This window comes from Nanorana parkeri, unplaced genomic scaffold (genome assembly GCF_000935625.1).
Source record: "Nanorana parkeri isolate BGI_ZX_2015 unplaced genomic scaffold, ASM93562v1 scaffold380, whole genome shotgun sequence".
NCBI classification, from domain to species: domain Eukaryota; kingdom Metazoa; phylum Chordata; class Amphibia; order Anura; family Dicroglossidae; genus Nanorana; species Nanorana parkeri.
The window spans coordinates 842,908-860,541 of NW_017306648.1; the positions used below are offsets into that span (position 1 = coordinate 842,908).

The following is a 17,634-nucleotide window of genomic DNA, read 5'->3' on the forward strand; positions in this document are numbered from 1 at the left end:
TGGTTGCAGGTGTGTGGTGATGTAAATGGCTGTCTGCTGGAACAGGCAAGGTGAGATGCTATATTACGTCATCAACTGTCTTTTTTTGTTTTTCTTCTTTTGCCCTGTCATTTTTAAATCCCACTTTTTCCTGTTATTTTTATTCTTGGGGTCAATGTGACAGAGGGAGGGTCACTATTATGAAGAGAGTTCATCCTGGCACCCATGGCTCAAATTTCGGCCAATTCTTGTTGAATTGACTAAAATTCAAACTCTGTGTGATCCTGCTGGTACCACCTGGTTTTTCAGTCCAAGGAGCCGGTGGAAAATATTTGGCCAATCAGATGCAGGCATTATTTGGGTGTCCTGAATACTGTGGGCACTGGCGGCTGAATACAATAGCTCGGCAGGGGAGAGTAATTCTTCTGTACTGTTTAGCATGGATGGAGGGATCTGTTAGATTTCTTTTTGTTCAGTCCTCACACCAAGCAAAAGAAATCTATGTGTGTATGATCAGCATTAGTGTTGGGGGTTACAGGGAGAGTTAGTTAATTTATTGCATTAGTGTAAGCTGACCATACACTATGCGAGTTTCATCCGGTTTTTGATGAACTGGTTACAATTTGCACAGGAGGTGCCAACAGTCGGCATCCTTGTGGCCGGCATCTCTTGATCACCTGATTTGAAGACGCCAGTTGGCAAATCTTCGAACTAATAGATCTGGCAGCCAATGAGCTCCAATAAAGACAGTGGGAGATTCCTCGATCAACACTCATGAGCTTTGATGGAGGAATCTGTTAAATTTTTTATTTGTTCAGTCCGCAGGTTAAACTGAGAAAATATTAGTGTATGGACAGCTTTAGTGATATGACTGGGGATAAAGGGACTGTATGATCTTCTTCACACTATTGCTGTGTGTTAATGTGGGTCATGTTATATTAAGGCAGCCCATTTACACTGCCTGGCCAAAAAAAAAGTCACACACTAATATTTCGAACATTGATCTCTGCACTGAAAGCTACCAGTGATGAGCTCTTGGCACTGAAAGCTAATGGTATCATTTTTTCAAAACAAAGTGTAAAGGAGGACAATATAGCATTTACAGTAGGAAGGCACCGATACCGGTTACTAAATGTCGGTGCTGTGTACCCCGATTATCAGGAAGCCGGTGTTCTAGCGAAAGAACACCGGCTTCACTTCTCGAGGCCTTCCGCGGCTTGTACGATTACACTATGGAGCGTGGCGGCAGTGATTGAGCATTGCTGTTCCTCAGGATGGGCAGATGATAGATGATGGATAATGGCAGTACTGTACACCCTACTGTAAAAATATAAAGATATTAGACATCACTGAGCTTCATTACCATATGAAAAGTGAGAGACTGAAAGCCAAGTACTTTCACAGAGGTCGTAGGGTCATTCAGCAAAATAGAATTGGTGGGGGGGGTGGGAACACGACAATGGCTGGTGCTGAGCGATGACAATTCCTTCCTTTTCTGTTAACTTCATGAACATGCATTTCAGACAGGAATAGCCTTTATAAATTGTTTGCTTCATATGCATGCCGCACAGCTTAGTGTGTTTTTAGATAATGGGAAATACATTATTTTTGTGTGTTTTTTTAAATGAATGGAAAATGAACAAAAGCGCATATATTTTTTTTTTTTGCTTTTAGTGCATCTGTACTGTGATTTAACATTGAACGCAGAAACCCAAAATGTCCTTAAGCACACACATAAATTGTGGGAGTACTCGTAGAAATAAAGTTGCAGCAGTCTCGTTCGGTCAGAATGAGGTCATACAGCAACTTGTTAAATATGAACTGAAGCAGTTACATTTTATGAATAGTTTTACTTTACTTTAAAGGTGCAGGTTGTGATCTGTAAACAAAGGAACGTATTGTGTTAATGAGTGACAAGAAACTTCAATTTGGGAGACCTTCCGGAACATTCTTTTTCTATTTTGGTTAATGTTTTAACGACCCGGCTCGGTGTTGGAGCCACCAGAGGCTTAGAGTACTAGGAACAATCGCTTTTTTGTCGCATACCTCCTGCCTGTGTTTGCCTAGGTGACGTGCTTGCGCCATCTGATTCAGCTCTAAGCTCTCCTGTGTCATACGGGTTAGATTCTGACAAAGGGTGTAGTCTGCATGTTGCTTCGTGTGCATGCAGGCTTGTTACAGCTGAAGACCTGAGTGATGTCATGGGTCCTTCTAGCAATGGAATCTTTTTAACGAGTCGGGTTTCTTTAGGAGTAATTTCAGCCAAAGAGCTAAATAGAAAACTGAGGGCCCTATAGGATATTATTTATGAGCCAAAAGATTTAAAAATGAAATTCTAACTCCAGCCAAAACGGTTTCCTCTAGTAGGAGAGGGATATACCCTGGAATGGTGGCTAACTTACAACACACACAGGGACCATGGGGAACAAATGTAGCCACCCTCCAGAAGGAAGGACAGTGTCAGCATGAATTCAGAGATGATTTGACGATCTACACCCGAGTGATACACAAATGAGATACATTTTTATTTAATAGTTAAGCTACTTGAATGTATTTTTAAGATTTAATGTCACTTTAAGGGCTCATTCATACTGGTTGTATGGTAAAATGGGGCAGAGGTGAGCCGTTTTGTTGTGTTGTTACAACACAAAGCACTGTTTACTTTTTTCTAGTTCTTTTCTTAACTTTATTTTCAGTGTACAAAGTGTACAAACCAGCCATGTCTGTGCGGCAGCACTTTACATTGCCCTTCGGTGGCATCCAGTGTGCTGCGGAGAAAATCCGGTATGTCCGTATTTAATTGCAGCCCACTGCACCGCATCACGCCCGTGTAAACGGGGCACATAGAAAACAATTGTCAATTGCCCTAGCAGTGACTAGAGTTGGTCCACTGCGGAAAAACACCAGTCATTGCCCATAGTGTGAACGTGCCTAAATTCTTTTGACAGTTGTCACATGTGGGTTTTCACTTCACTTTGTTAGAATTTCTACTCTCTTATGTGTCTGTGGGGAAAGGAAATGAGAAAAAAATCACCCTGATGGGGACAACACAGCAATAAAAGAGAAAGTGACAGCCGGCAGAGCGTTGCGGGACGAGAGCACTGTGAGCGGCCGGTGTCTCTCCTCCCACACCGCTCGGCCGCCTATCACAGTGCGGCAGAGCAGTGTGGGGGCTGAGACTGTGCTGTCACAGAAGGCTGGGCTCTCCTCTCGCACCGCTCACTCCGCCTCCTGTGACAGTGTGTCAGAGAGGAGAGCAGGATACATACACTCGGCGATCAATCATCGCTGTGTGTTTGTAGATAATTGAGGATATGGTATTTGGACTATATCCTCAATTCTGAATGAATGGGAGTGATCTATATCCCCTCCTGTTCATTCATAATTGTGGTTATAGTAAACAAACAATGTTCTCCAGTTATCAATGAACAGGAACACTCGGAGGATTCCTGTTCATTGATAACAGGGGATACAGAAAAAGAGATTATTTAAATTTCTACTTCGGTGCACCTCTAGTTATAACCCTTCCTCACTTGCTCCAATGCTGAAAACATTTTTGGCTGAAGTCTCCTTCATTGCACCCTTGGTGATCCATCAACCATTGTTGGAGGAGGAAATCAGCCTGAGGCTCTGCACACTTGATTCAGTCTCATTTCCTGTCATGATTTTTAGCTTTCCGCTTGTGACAATTCTGTATTGGTTCTGGTTGGATTTTTTTGTAAGATGGTAACATGACAAGCAATTAAAATTATGGGGTCTTTTTTACAAACGGTCAGATACCTGAGCAAAGCTTTGTTATGGTGTGTGGCTGCTCCTTCTCTTCTGTACTCCACAGAGTAGGTTTTTACCAGACCAGCTGTGCATAGGGCAATGAAGGTGCACAGACACATGGGGGCAGATGTGTAAATCTTCTGCCCAGCGTATGGCTGGGTGAACGCCGTTCACCTGGCATTACTGCCACTATCTGGAGCTCAGGAGCACAGAAATGTCCTATGCTCTTGGGCTCCATCTAATGGCAGTAATGCAGTGCAAACATACTGATAGGAAGACTTCTATATCAATCGGACTCATAATGTTGTTTTGGTAGGTTTACTTAGGTTGAATATTAGCTATGGCATCCTTTTTAAGGGTTATTTCTGTTTTTTGATTCCTAGGTATGTAGACAATACAGGAGGCCCCACTCCTCCTGCTTTAATGATTCATTTATCTTTTAATATGTAGAATGTAGCGAATTGATGAATAACTCCCAGACTTGTAAGATGGTAGTGAGAGCTCACTGCTGGAATCTCCAAGAAATATCAGAAGCCGGAGGCCCACCCGACCGCCTCTATTATTTGAGAAGTCACTTCTAAGTGGACTCTCCCTTTAAATTACAGACAACAGTATGCAAAACTTCAGTTTATCTGATTTTGCGATCGGTATTCTAGCCTGCAGGCATTGTTTTTTTTTTTTGTTGCTGTAGTTTTTACAGTCTAGGTTTTTGTTTTGTGTTCGTTTGCATCTGAACACCTGTTGCAGTGTGTCTGTCCCCAAACACAATCAGAGCTTAAATTGCTGTCACACTCTGTGTTGTACTGTGATGCTTGCCGTAAACAGGTTAATCTAAAAAGGATATTACTGAGTTATTTTTTTTTCTTTGTATCCCACCCAGTTCTTTATAATGGCAGCAATGACAATACTGGGAAGGGGGGTATTTGTGTTGGAACTCCATACAGAGAATGTAGGAGGAAATGCTTTCCAGTCTTGGCTGGAAGGTGGGTAACTGTGTCTACAGACACTGGACGGTGGTTGACCATCTATTTAGGGGTGGGCGAACTCCAGCCCTTCAGCTGTGGAAGAACTACAAATCCCATTATGCATATGTCTCTGCGAGTCACGTCTGTGGCTGTGAGAATCTTGCAGTGCCTCATGGGATTTGTAGTTCCACAACAGCTGGAGGGTCGAAGTTTGCCCACCTCTCTATGTGCAGTCTGGTCGTTGACCAGTCATACGTACAAATGCATCTCATGAATATGAAGGTATGCCTCTGGATAGGACTCCTCAAGCCCTGTCCAGTGATTGGCCTGAAAAAAGCCATCCCTATCCCCATTGTTTATCAGGCTTCTCCATCTAGCAAGGACCTAACACATACAAATATTCCCCAATTCATCTGTAATTGTGTGGAATAAGTCAATGTGATGTCTGCGGGCACCTAAAATAACCTGCTTTTACTAATAAAATGTAATGCTAGCCTCCACTGCTGCACATATTTCCTTTTACTACTCCATCGCCCCATTTGGCTGCTGGGAGCGAGGAAAGGAAGGCCTGTATAAGCTCCATACCCCTCTACCCCTCTAGTCAGAGCTTACACAGGGTTCCCTCTGCTGTCACTTGATTTTGTGGTCCTTTACTTCAACGCAACAATATCAATGGGCCATCGAGAAACTGAGAAAACCTATTTACAAAAGATTCTTGTGTGTAAATATAACGCGAGAATTTAAAAACTGCCCAGAGAAACGTCATAAAGAAGCCAATACTGTCAGAGTAAAAAAAATTTTTTTAAAAATGTCATTTTAAAGGAAAGCTGTACTGCGAATTAAGCAGGATGCAAAGTAGTGGCTCCTCGATCTGAAAATACAAGTTGCCTGGCTCATATCCCAGTCCAGCGGCTTCAATGTTTTCTGAGTCACTGATCCAGAATAAGTATACAGATCAGAATGTTCTGATTCCACTGGGTGAATGCTTGTTTTGGATGGAGTAGGCACATATAAGTGGTCCTATTGGGTTTTTATTACTACACTAGGTCTTATTTTCGGGGTAGGTCCTATATTTTAGCAATTCCCAAAAATAGTACTAGGTCTTATTTTCGGGGTAGGTCTTATTTTCGGGGAAACAGGGTATATCGATGAAAAAAACAGATTTACGCCAGCACACCAATTATATGTGTCCAAGCAAACCTCTATTAGTGACGCATATTGTCACAAGAATGGCAACGTTTTGGGGCTGCACAGGAGCAGTATACTGAGCCTGATGAAGGGACCCTGCATGGCCCTAAAACATTGCCATTCTTGTGACAATATGCATCAATAAAAGACATTTGCTTGGACACATATCTCTGGGGTGCTGGTGACATCTTGTGGCACTATCCGTAGTCCTTTCAGCACCCATCCCAAGGGGTTTGCTGGTAAGTAATGTGGCGGGGGATACCTATTGGATTTATTACTATATCAGACTCATCCTCACTTGCTGTCCCTGTGATGACGGTTTTACCAGACCAGGAGCGATGGAAAATGTTTAACAGCAACACGGACCAAGTTGTGTTTTTTTTTTTCTAGTAGACTGGAACATCTAGGACCCTTGTGATTTCTTTATTGCTGTCCTTGTCGCAGATTCTTCCTCCTTCCCTGGCACATTGTGCTAATATATGTATATATGAGCGTTTACTCCAATGCACAATAGACCAGAGCTACAGCGCACTACAATGCACAGATGTGGATTCTATGTGTGCCGCGTTGCCCAGAATTCATGCAGGTCTTTTTTTCGTGCATTAGTGCTCGTTAAGCGCCCATTCAAAGTGAATGGGCTTCTCTAAGGCAACAAGCATCAACATGTGAAAAAAAAAACTTGCATTAACATGCAATGGTGTGAATCAGCCCTATAGCTGTCCGTCTCTCTTCTGGAGTCAGATGTCTTCATTTTTTTTCTCATTTGCCATTTTGATTTTTTTAGAGAGGACATTTGGCATCATGCATGGGGGAGGGGGTTGGTCGAGGGCCTCAATTTACTGGAAGTTTTTATTGGTGCCTAACTTTTCTTCCCCTCCCTCGGCCCTCTTTTATCCCCTCAAAGTCCTCTTTTGTCTCATTTCAATTCAAATAAGCTTTATTGACAAGCCAGACCACAGCATGCACTTTCGTGTTGCCAAAACATGCTTAGTGGGTTTTTGTAAGTGGGTCGAAGAAAGGTTTAAGCACATAATCCAAATGTACTGCAATCCTGCAGACTCTAAGGGTGGACTGAGCTTGTTTATTTAAATTTTTGATTTTCTTTGTCTCTTTGTCTGCCTGACTATCACTTATCCACCATACGTATTCTGCATACTGTAATTTTACATGGCAAGTCTCTATGTCTACAAGACTGACTGCTCTGTCTCCTCACTCTAGGCTTCTGTCAGCATCGCTAGAAGCCAAGTATCAACCATGGAGGTGAAGGGTCCCTGCGGAATCTCCTCAACAGGTAATATTAGTTACGTGTGTGTGTATGTACATATCCTGTATACACCCACAATATGTGTATTTCTGAGGTGCACTGACAGAGAATGTTCACCGGGAGGGGGACATTCCTCACGGTTGTGTTTGGGGAAGGAGGGGTGCCGGACGCCAGACCGCACTGTCACCGGCTCAGTCTGGCATCCTGTCCAGCTCACTGACGTCACTGGTTGCCAGATGTTCAGCAGGACGACAGCCAGAGCGTCCAGCTCAGCTTGTGACATTGGTGAGTTGAGAGGGAAGCCAAACAGAGCATCGTAGGTTGCTAAGAGCTCTTAGCAACCTGCAACGCTGTGACCGCCCCACCACCACCACCCAGGTGCCCACTAGTGAGGTGCCTCATTATAGAGACGGCGCTGTTATATATTTGCTCAGTCCTTTCCCCCAATCTAATGTCCCTTCCATGGTCATACTCATGCTCTAAACCTATTGGTCCAATATGTTTGTTTTTTTTTTTTTATAATTCATGTATAGTTAGCTTATTCAACATCCATATCTATGAATAAGGTGTATAAGCTATAGCAGCCTATCAGAAAGAATTGACATGACTGTAGACAGACCAGGATAAGATGGATCTGGATCAGTTGATGTAGGAACTGCCTTTAGTGCTGTACACCTTATTTAAATTGGTAAAAGGATATCTAAACCCAAGAACACAAATGTAATATATTGCAGTGTACCCTTACATACATAAGGTGATCGCATTACTTTAATTATTTCAGTCCAAGTATATTTTCTGCAAGTACAAAAGAAATACCTGCTGATCCTGCCAGAATTGCACTGTTCTTGCAACTTCCTGTGCACTGCAACAGAACTGAGATTTAAAGGGATATTATCAGCTTTCCCAGCTATCTTCTGTGTACTCGAGAGGAGGGAGTATTTTTAGGTCTGGTACAAAGACAGGTTAGAGCTTCTGTCGGGTTATATTGCGGTCTTTGTCTATGGGGGATTTCTCCTCATTTCCTGTCCCAGATATCATTAATGGGAACATAGACGGCAATGTATCCCTGACAGAGGTGATATCACTAATAAAATGGGCCAAACAAATCGACTTTTATCAGATTAAAATGTCAATTTTCAAGAGTAAAGCTGGCCATACACTGTCCTTTTTTTTTCTCATTCAGCCCTGCAGGCTATTGTGTTCTGACACAGTGGTGGGTTTGCTGCTATCAGAGAACCCGAACAGTGACTGCAGCTGATTAGCTCAGAGAAATTTCAGACTGGCTCTATCAACATCGATTCAAAAAAAAAAAAAGACTTTTGTTAAATGGAAGTGTGCAGACTGACGTGGCTGACATTTGAGCAGTGTGTGGCCAGCTTTACATTGGAGACTGCGGCACTAATGTACTTGTCATCAATAATATACAGTATAACCTGATCACTTCCTCTTCTGTGTCTTGATGACCTACTAGATTGTAAGCTCCTACAAGCTGGGATATGTTTGCTCCGAGTTCATGTGTTTTTTTGTTTTTGTTTTTTTTTAATTCTTTATTTTAATCACAAGCAGCAGAAGTACAACATCTGTAATAACAACAATAAGTTTCTGAGAGACCTCGCCAGCAGTTTCCCTGGTTTGTTGCCATATTCATAGAAGGCATGTCTTAATTTGGTTAGTCCCGAGGTAACCCGACTATGGGATAAGTCTAGTAATTGCATTCGCAGGGACGTGAGCTTACTTAAAAGGGAACGCCAGGGACTTCTTATGCAAGGTCTCTATTTCTCTTATCTGTTTCAGTAAGTCATTCGATTTAGCAACCATGGCTTTTTTCCGTTCTGAACCATTCCGGATCAGAAATCCCCGAAGGACACATTTATGCGTTTCCCACACCGTCAGTGGGGATACGTCTGGGCTCTCGTTTTCTTGAAAGACTAACTGCAATTGTTTCGTAATGTCATCTAATTCCGGACCCTCTTGTAAAAGGGTTTCATTGAGCCTCCAGGACCAGGATCGAGAGTTGTCAGGGCTCAAGGACAAGTTGAGGGATATCGGGGCATGTGTTTATTTCTTACTTTTACTTGGTGATAACATAGTCCACACAGCTTCATAGAATATAGTTTTTATCAGAGCTGTCCCAGAGGAGTTTACTGTGTTCATGTTTAAAGGGGGATTCCATGCACATTCGATGTTTGCTTGTGTTATTTAGTGCATAGTTTCCCAACCAGTGACATGAGTACCCTGGGGGATACCTATGCCTTCTAAATTTAAATGCATGTCAGTATAGAATAATACATTAATAAATCCTACAAGAAACACATATTGTTATGTCAAAGCTGCAGGTGTACCTGTCAAGAGGTGTAAGAGATATGTTGAACCCAAGTAGGTGGTCTTTTGACTATGGCACTCTACTATGTGCTTTATTAAAGTTGAGAAACCTTAATATTGGGAATGTGGACTGTCTTCTTGGTAATGTATGTTAACCTGCACATTGCATAGCACTAAAGCGTCTTCTTTCCTTTTAAAGCAGAATGCTGGTATCTCCTAGAAAGCAACAATGTTTCACTGCCACGCTGCACTGTAATCATTTGTCTAACTGGATAAACGATGCGGTATAATAAACTTTATTGCAGGGCCATACATGTGGAAGTAATGTTTGCACTTCCTCAGTCCATATTGTGGCAAAATGCCATTCACAAGAGCACAGTGACAGTAATGCATCTCCATAAAACCTGAGACGTGTAACTTGCTGAGGTGCACACCATCATTTGATCATGTGCATGCTGCTGTCTTCCCAGGTGGGGCCCCTTTTGACACCTCATCTAAGCAGAGAGCTCAGCTGATCTCGGAACTCACAGAGAAACAGCGAGATCTACAGGAGACGCTGAGGCAGAAAGTGAATGAACTGCGGAGGCTGTGTCTGCAGGAAGCTGTGAGTACAACTTCATGCTGTGCATTTTCTTACAGGATGTAGGCCATGGAATATCTGTACATGTCCTCATACATGGGTCTCTATGATAAGAGTGGCTAAAGGTAGACTTGAGACTGATGTAAAAAAAAATAATGACGTTATGTATTCAAAAAATTTACTTTAAAAAAAATATATATATTTTACATGCAGCTACTATAAATACTCAAATCTGCCTTCATAGTGTAACCCTTTGCACAGCAGCAATCAGACTAAAAGGGTGCAGGACAGGGAAAAACTCTTAGCCAATTAGGCCTCTATTGCTTTACTGTATGCGATCACTCTTAATACTGTGAACATGCTTGAAGGAGCACAGTAAGAAACCTTATTAGGGTGATGACTGGGGCTGGTGCTAGACCAAGCTGCATTGCTAAACTACAGCGTCTGCAGGTAGGTCACAGACCTGGCTGTATTGTATGGCAGTGGTACCCAAATTACAAGACTGGCTGAACACATTTAAAAATCCTTTATAAGGTAAAGCAGATTTGCATATTTAACTGTTTGCCTGAAGTTAAAATTGAAAGTGAACCTGTGCTTTGACCATGTAGGGCAAAGCAACAGGTCAACTTTAATGGAGTCTTCTGAAGAATTTACCATCCCTCACCAGTCTGTTGAGCAAAGCCCTGTGTAAGCTACAAGTCATAAAAGTCATAACTTGCACTGGTCAATGGACTTCCGTATGACAGCACTGATTGGCTGTGACATGTTCCCCTATACCTGGAAGCACCAGGTATTTTCTTCCGCTCCTGTAGCTGAACAATGCAATGAAACCTAGGTACCTAGATGCTGCTGTGGATGGAGGGGTTAAAGCAATCCTTTTGCTTTGCCCGGGATAGGTAAGGGACAGGCTTGCTTTAGGCTGCAGAATGCACCACTGTATAAGTTATCAATGGCAAAACTCCATATTGGAATTGTAAAGCGAGGATGCTTTTTCTACAACTAATAATATCCACAATTCTATTTAGTACAACGATAGAATATCTGCTGTAATTGATGAATTATTTAGTATTTGTGATGTAATAATAATAATAGTTTCCCTTCTTTTCTGAGCAGGAACTGACCGGGCTGGTGCCTGCGGAGTACCCACTGGAATATGGCGAGAGACCTCCAGCTGTCACAAGGAGGCCACGAGCATTCAGAATGACCGCTGCAGCGGTTACCAGAGCAGAAGTGAGCAGCTGCCGTGTTTTTCATAATTCATGAGACCCAGAAATGCCATTTTATACCTTGTGTTTGACCTTAGATAAACAATGCTGAGTTGGATTCTCTCCCCAACTCTGACCACCGAGCATTGGTGTGTGATTGGGCCATCCTCACGTCAAACGGATACCACTCATTGAAGCCGATAGTCTAAAACAGGACTGTGGTTGCTTGTCCAGTAAACTTGCAGGAAGTGCAATATAATGTAAAGTGTGCCTGTCACCTTCACATACTGTGGACAGAACAATTTAAAGTCAGGAACAAAAGTCAAAAACCAAAAAAGTTATATATTGCAGCTTACCAGTCCTTAGATGTGCCAATTAGTTTCTTTTTTCATACTAAGAACATTTTCAGCAAGTATGGAAAATAACCGAGCATCTTTCCAAAAATGCAGCTTCCTTGTCACTTCCTGTGAGTTGAGCTGAACACTGAAAACTTTCTTTCTTGTGAAAACTACTAATCCCATCAACTCCTATGTAATGGAAATAAGTAAAGGCAGACATATTTAACCCCTTCCTATTTTAATTAAATGGCCAGATGGAATACTCTTGAATGTGGGTGGGCGTTTTAAAACATCCTTTCCCACTCTCTTGAGCTTGAAACTAAAAGCATTTTAAACAGCCGGCAATGGCTGTTTACATACAAGCGTATTGTATGTTGCATGCAAGTGTGTGCCACCGCTGATCTCGGACTCCGCTGTCCCCTATGTGGGCCCGGGACTGGCACCGGCATGGCAGCTCTCTGAACTGAGATCGGAGGGAGATCAGCAAACGTCCCCCTGCTGACCTCCCCTACGTTCTCAGTATGCGGAAGTGATGTGTATTACATCACTTCTGCCTTCAGACTATCGTTTCTCTGGCTTCTGTAGCTGGACAGAAGCTGAAGCAGATCTCTTCTTCATCAGCTTCTTTGGGGTTCCCTAGGTGAGATTACGGGGTCTAGTAGACCCCTGATGTCTCCATAAAGAGGATCTGTCATTGTATATTTGCTGTCACACACACAGATGGGGCTTCTTGCAATAAAGTTAAGTGTAAGCTAAAAATGTTTAGGTCCCCCCATCCCTATGTACACACAGACATACAAACGCAAACATTCCTCCGGTGCACCTACGTGCGAAAACAACAATTGTGCCCATAGTGCCGCACATGTTACATATCACTGTGAACGTCGGAGTGCGGGTAATAATTCTAGGGCCATCAATCACTTTTGACACTAAATTGATGAGCAGTAAAAACTTTTAAAGCGTCGCCTATGGCCAATTTTGGTTATGATAGTTTTTTTTGTGTTTTTAAGTTTGTTGATGGTTGTGAAAGAGTGATCGATAAATTGTTATTAAAAGAAGTTGTTTTTCTAACCATTTTGAAAGAATTTTCCCAGTGAAATACAAAGTCTGTGCAAATGTGGGGGTCCTTGTGCCTTCCACTTCTAAAGTATGAATTGACAGTTTATATTTTGGGATTTTAATATTTCTTTCTTTTGAAATCAAATAGGAAAGTTTCCTTAGTTTGTTTTACTGGGAATTCCACCAATAACGGTTTATATGGTGTCTGCCATCTAGTGGTCATACTTGGTATTATAGCCTAGTTCAGCACGTGCCCTTGCTCGGTGTCTATAGACCTGTTCTCTGGTTCTTTCTTGCAGGAAGTGCAGTTGGACCGTTTGGAGCGAGATTTTGCATTGCAGCTACAGATGGCGGAAGCTGCCCGAAAGCTGAGCGTTGCTGCAGAGCAGAGTACAGAACTGACTGTGGAACAACGCAGGAAACGCAGACTGGTTTATCTGGACGCTCTACGCAGGCTGCAGGAGATAGAGGAACAAAGTAATAACCTGCGGAGAAAACTGGGCCTAAGGCCTACACATAGAGTCCCCCACAGTCTGCTCGGTGAGTGAGCGTGTCCTGACCAGGGAGTAGGTAGCCTTGTTAGTTTGCCATTCTTTCAGCTTAAAAAACGCTAGCTCTTATTTTTTTATGTCTATTGTAGAAAGGCAAAGGGATCTTCCTCTTGCTGTCAAGTTGGTCTGTTCGATAAATACAACATGGTAGCCCTCAGGGCTGGTTATAAGGCTGATGAAGGCGTTACAGCTCAACAACAGCTGTTGAAGCACAGGCTGTCTTACATGCTTAGGCCGCAGGGTCTTTCCAACCAACCACATTTGGGCTGGAGTTGGGCTTTAATCGCCAATTAAGGGGAGCTACATTTTTAACATTTTGATAATCTTTCTCAACCAGAGTGCTGTGGCATGCTGGTGTGCCTTCTGGCCTCCTCAGGGGTGCCTCAAAATTTTGAGGTAGTGGGACTGTGATGTAAAGGGGGCAATGAAGACTGATGTGAAGGGGAGCTCTGATGTGAAAAGGGGGCTACTGCTGCAAAGGGTGACTCTGATGTGAAAGGGGGATCTCGATTTAAAGGGGGCACTTCAATGTCGAGGGGGAAACCCACTTTTTTGTGTATTTTTGCATGGGGTCCCCTTAAAATCCATGACCTTTTAGGCTGGGGTGTCTGATAGGATCTTTACAAGCAATAGAGAACAACTCAATTCCTTTCCAAAAATAAGGCTTCATGCATAGAACTGATAATATAATTAATACATATTTTTTTTTTTTTTCAACAGATGAAGCTTTCCAATCAGAATGCAGTTCATTATCTGATGGGGGCAGCCATGGTGAGTATGGCTGAAGTAGAAAGTTTGTACTGTATACTTCAGTTCAATTCAAAGACCTTTCCGAGCCTGTGACAAATAGAAATGGCATTAAAAGATTGTATGATTTTGGCCTGTAGATGACATTCTCGCTCCAGGAATGAGGCCCTCTCCTCCCCGGATTGCTGAGCACTCCCGTGCTGTCTCCAATAGTCCTGAGCGAAGGGTTGGTTGGAAGGCATCACCTGTGGAAATGTACTGTGAGATCCGGAACAGGCGCAACTCCATGGCCAGCACTGCAAGGTAGGTTGATTATTCTTACTATAAGTACTATAACTATTTTCTGTTTCAATAACTTTTTGCTAAAAGATTTTAAGTAAATACAGCAAAATGGTTATTTCTCTCCCGTTCATTGAAGGACACAGGCAACAGATTGTAGATCCTGAATGGTAGGGTAATATCGCCACCTGCAGGAGAAGGACGCTAGGCACAAAACTAAAGACCAATTACAGCCTAGGGGCGGCCCCTGCCGGTGGCCAAACCCCCCACCTGCTGACAAGTCTCCAGTTTATTGCCTAGCGTCAGGAGTAAGGAGCTAAAAAAACCGCAAGGTGGACAGGTTTGTGGCCCGGGCCCTGGACCCTGGGCGGAGGCCGTGGATGCCCTGGTGGCCCCTTGGGGTCATTACGGTCTAATTTACACCTTTTTTCCTCCACTGTATCTGTTGCCTCGGCTGCTGCGTCGAGGGCGTCACTGTCGTCCTCGTGGCCCCGGATTGGCCCGGGGGGCGTGGTACGCGAACGAGGTTCAGCTGGTGGTGGACGCCCGTGGCGTCTGCCTCTGCGCCCTGATCTTCTGTCCCTGGGTCCTGTGTTCCATCCTTCTTTACAGTCGCTGGCTTTGACGGCGTGGCTACTGAGAGCCGGGTCCTATCCCATACCCAAAACAGTAAAGTATAAGCAGAAAAATAACATGGGAGAAACTCATAGATAAAAAATAAACCGAGCTTTGGGAATGGTTCTGTTTGCGTTGGCGTAAGTATGGAACAATTAACTCGAGAGGCAGATCACATATAAACATAGGACATTAAATAGAGAAGATCAGAGAGAACCAGGAGAGAATGACTTGGGAAAGTCACAGGGAAAAGGGTGAGGGGTAGAATGATAACTGGGAGTGCATATAGGCCACTTTATACTCTCATACATGTCAGGGAGCCAATAGACATAGAGTCCAATCACATGAAGTAATTGAGTAATTTTCTTGTTCACTAAGAACAAGGACATCTTTTGCTTTACTTGTGCAATTGTAGTGTTGGAGGACCATCACGCTTTAGGAGAATCTCCTTAGCTTCAGTGAACAAAAATGTCAAGAGGTGAAATTGTTCATTCATATAATGTGCAGGTTTCAACTTCAACAGGGTTTCTTTCTGGATACCTTTGCCCAAAACCCTGCAGAGCAATTGGAGACCAATGGTCCAATTTCTCCAAATTTGTGAGCATTCCCACCATATATGTAGGAAAGTGCCAGGGGACTTGCATCCTCTAAAACGCAGACCTGTGGATACAAACTCCTCCATGCATTGCGGAACTAGCATATTGGTAGTTTAGGGTTAGACTTCACTGCTAGTGTGTTAAAACGTTGAGCCATGGTCTGCCAAATTTGCCTCAAGTTCTCCTGTTCCAAATTAGTCCTGAGATCCTTTTACCAGCTTTTAAAGGAGAACTATGGAGTTAAGGCTTTTCCCCATAGTTCTCCTTAGGGTAACGGGAGGACACAAACTAGCATCCTCGCGTCACCCTAAGCTCAGTATACCGAGAGCTACAGCTCGCGGTATACCATGAGCTACTGCTCGCGCTATACTGAGACGCCGCAGCTGAAGCGGATGCCGACAATTATGTCTGGACCCGCCCAGCTGCGTGTGTGACAGCTGGCTCTGCCTATCTAGAGGCAGAGCCAGCTGTACCCGCCCCCTCCCCCGTCCGTTCCGCCGGTCAGCGCTGGCGGATCGGAGCGGGGGGAATCCAGCCCCTCCCCTGTCACGGCAGAGAGCCGTGACAGGATCGAGAGGTGAGCGAACGCCAGTATGTGTTCGCTCACCTCCCGATCTACTGAGCCGACCTGTGACTCATTGTCACAGGTCGGCTAGAACTATGAGGTGAGTGAAAAGCACTCACCTCATACTTCTCCTTTAACATATGGAAGGGGGTTAGGGGCTTGTTGTATCTCTGGATAAGGGATCCTGTAAATATACACAATGCAAATGGTGTCAAAGTTTGCAGGGAGGAAGATTGTTTGATAGTGTGGGAAACAAAAGTGTTTGATTTGTGAGTAATGGAACATCTCTGACCAAGGGGAGCTGTGAAAGCTGTGTAAGGAGGCACAGTTAATGACTCCCTTAATTATTTAGATTATAGAATTTATAAAGTCCTTAACACCCACCAGCAAAATAGTATAATGAAAAAGATTTATATTCTAAATACACATGACATATTTACATATGAATTTTTTTTTTAATTCATCTCTAAAACTCTTCAGTATTTATTTGTTTTGTAACTTGATATGTGTTGCCCTCATTGACACTAGTCAAGACAAAACAATTAATGTTTTAGCAATAGCCATCTTGTAGCATACCTGAAACGTGCTCCATTTTCATGAGCAGGGTATCCTGTGACAATAACTCCAGCCATAAATGTAGGTAATAATGCCCCTGGCCCTGTGTTTTTCACTTCCTTCAACTGGCCGACACTGCTCTCTCCCTTGTGCAGGGTGGCAGGTTGTGTAACAGCCCCTTTTAGTCCTTCTTCACAAAGGATGACTGCAACGTCTTCACTGTGCTGTTCATTGTGAATGGCACAGCAAGGAAGGGGCACAACACCGGAACAAGTGTCTATAACCAAACTAAGAAAAACATGACATTTAAATTGCAATAAAAAAAAGTATTAAAGGTACGCAAGAAAGTTAAAATATAACTGCCTGGAATTGAGTTTTAAAAAGTTTATCCTATTCAGGAATTTACTGAGCCTGAGTTAGCCTGAAACAGGAAAAAATATGCTTGATGATGCAGTGGTGGGTTATGTATGCAGGTGCGTCAGTCTGGTTTAGTGCTATTTCTTGTGTGATATTCTGAATTGACAGTAAGGAACTTTTAGGATGTGTTCATAGTTATATTACTAATGCTGAGCAGGGTACCATCGTTAGCCCTACCTAGAGAGATTTTTAACTTAAAGGGAAATACCTTTTAAAAAAAAAATGCACACTTTTTCATAAAATAAAGCATATGCATGTATTCTTTTTTTTTTAATCACGGGTGCAATGCTTTTGCTCCTGCCGACTCTTTCTCCTGTTAATGTCCATGCCAAGGTCACCATGTCGCTTTGAGAAAGGATCCCTGCGTGGACCCGAAACGTCAGCACACTATGACGCTGTGTGACACTTTGCACTTTATTTAATAAACTGGTATTTTGGTACTGGATTCCCTTAGTGTGTGCCGGTGAAACGCCTGACCATACCAAGGTATGGACATTGAGTAACATAGAAGGAAGAGTCAATGGACTACAAGCGCGGTGACCTCAAACATTGAACATGGTCAGAAAGGTAAACTTCGCATTGAAACTGGAAAGATGACTGTTTTCTACAATTGGTTATTTTTTTCTTTCTTGCTGACG

General features: G+C 43.1%; 1 protein-coding gene across 3 annotated transcripts in view; it reads left to right on the forward strand.

Annotated features, from left to right (window-relative positions):
- Nucleotides 1-17,634, forward strand: part of CCDC120 (coiled-coil domain containing 120) — a 21,009-nt gene continuing 3,375 nt past the window's right edge. Inside the window, exons 1-7 of one of the 3 annotated variants that reach the window (XM_018559194.1) lie at nucleotides 1-50; nucleotides 7,122-7,203; nucleotides 9,960-10,093; nucleotides 11,183-11,299; nucleotides 12,971-13,211; nucleotides 13,943-13,993; nucleotides 14,110-14,272. In XM_018559194.1, coding sequence (XP_018414696.1) covers nucleotides 7,158-7,203; nucleotides 9,960-10,093; nucleotides 11,183-11,299; nucleotides 12,971-13,211; nucleotides 13,943-13,993; nucleotides 14,110-14,272 — 752 coding nt within the window. In that variant the 5' untranslated portion in view covers nucleotides 1-50; nucleotides 7,122-7,157. The remainder of the gene's footprint in view (nucleotides 51-7,121; nucleotides 7,204-9,959; nucleotides 10,094-11,182; nucleotides 11,300-12,970; nucleotides 13,212-13,942; nucleotides 13,994-14,109; nucleotides 14,273-17,634) is intronic. The other 2 variants (XM_018559193.1, XM_018559195.1) reach the window with 2 other exon arrangements.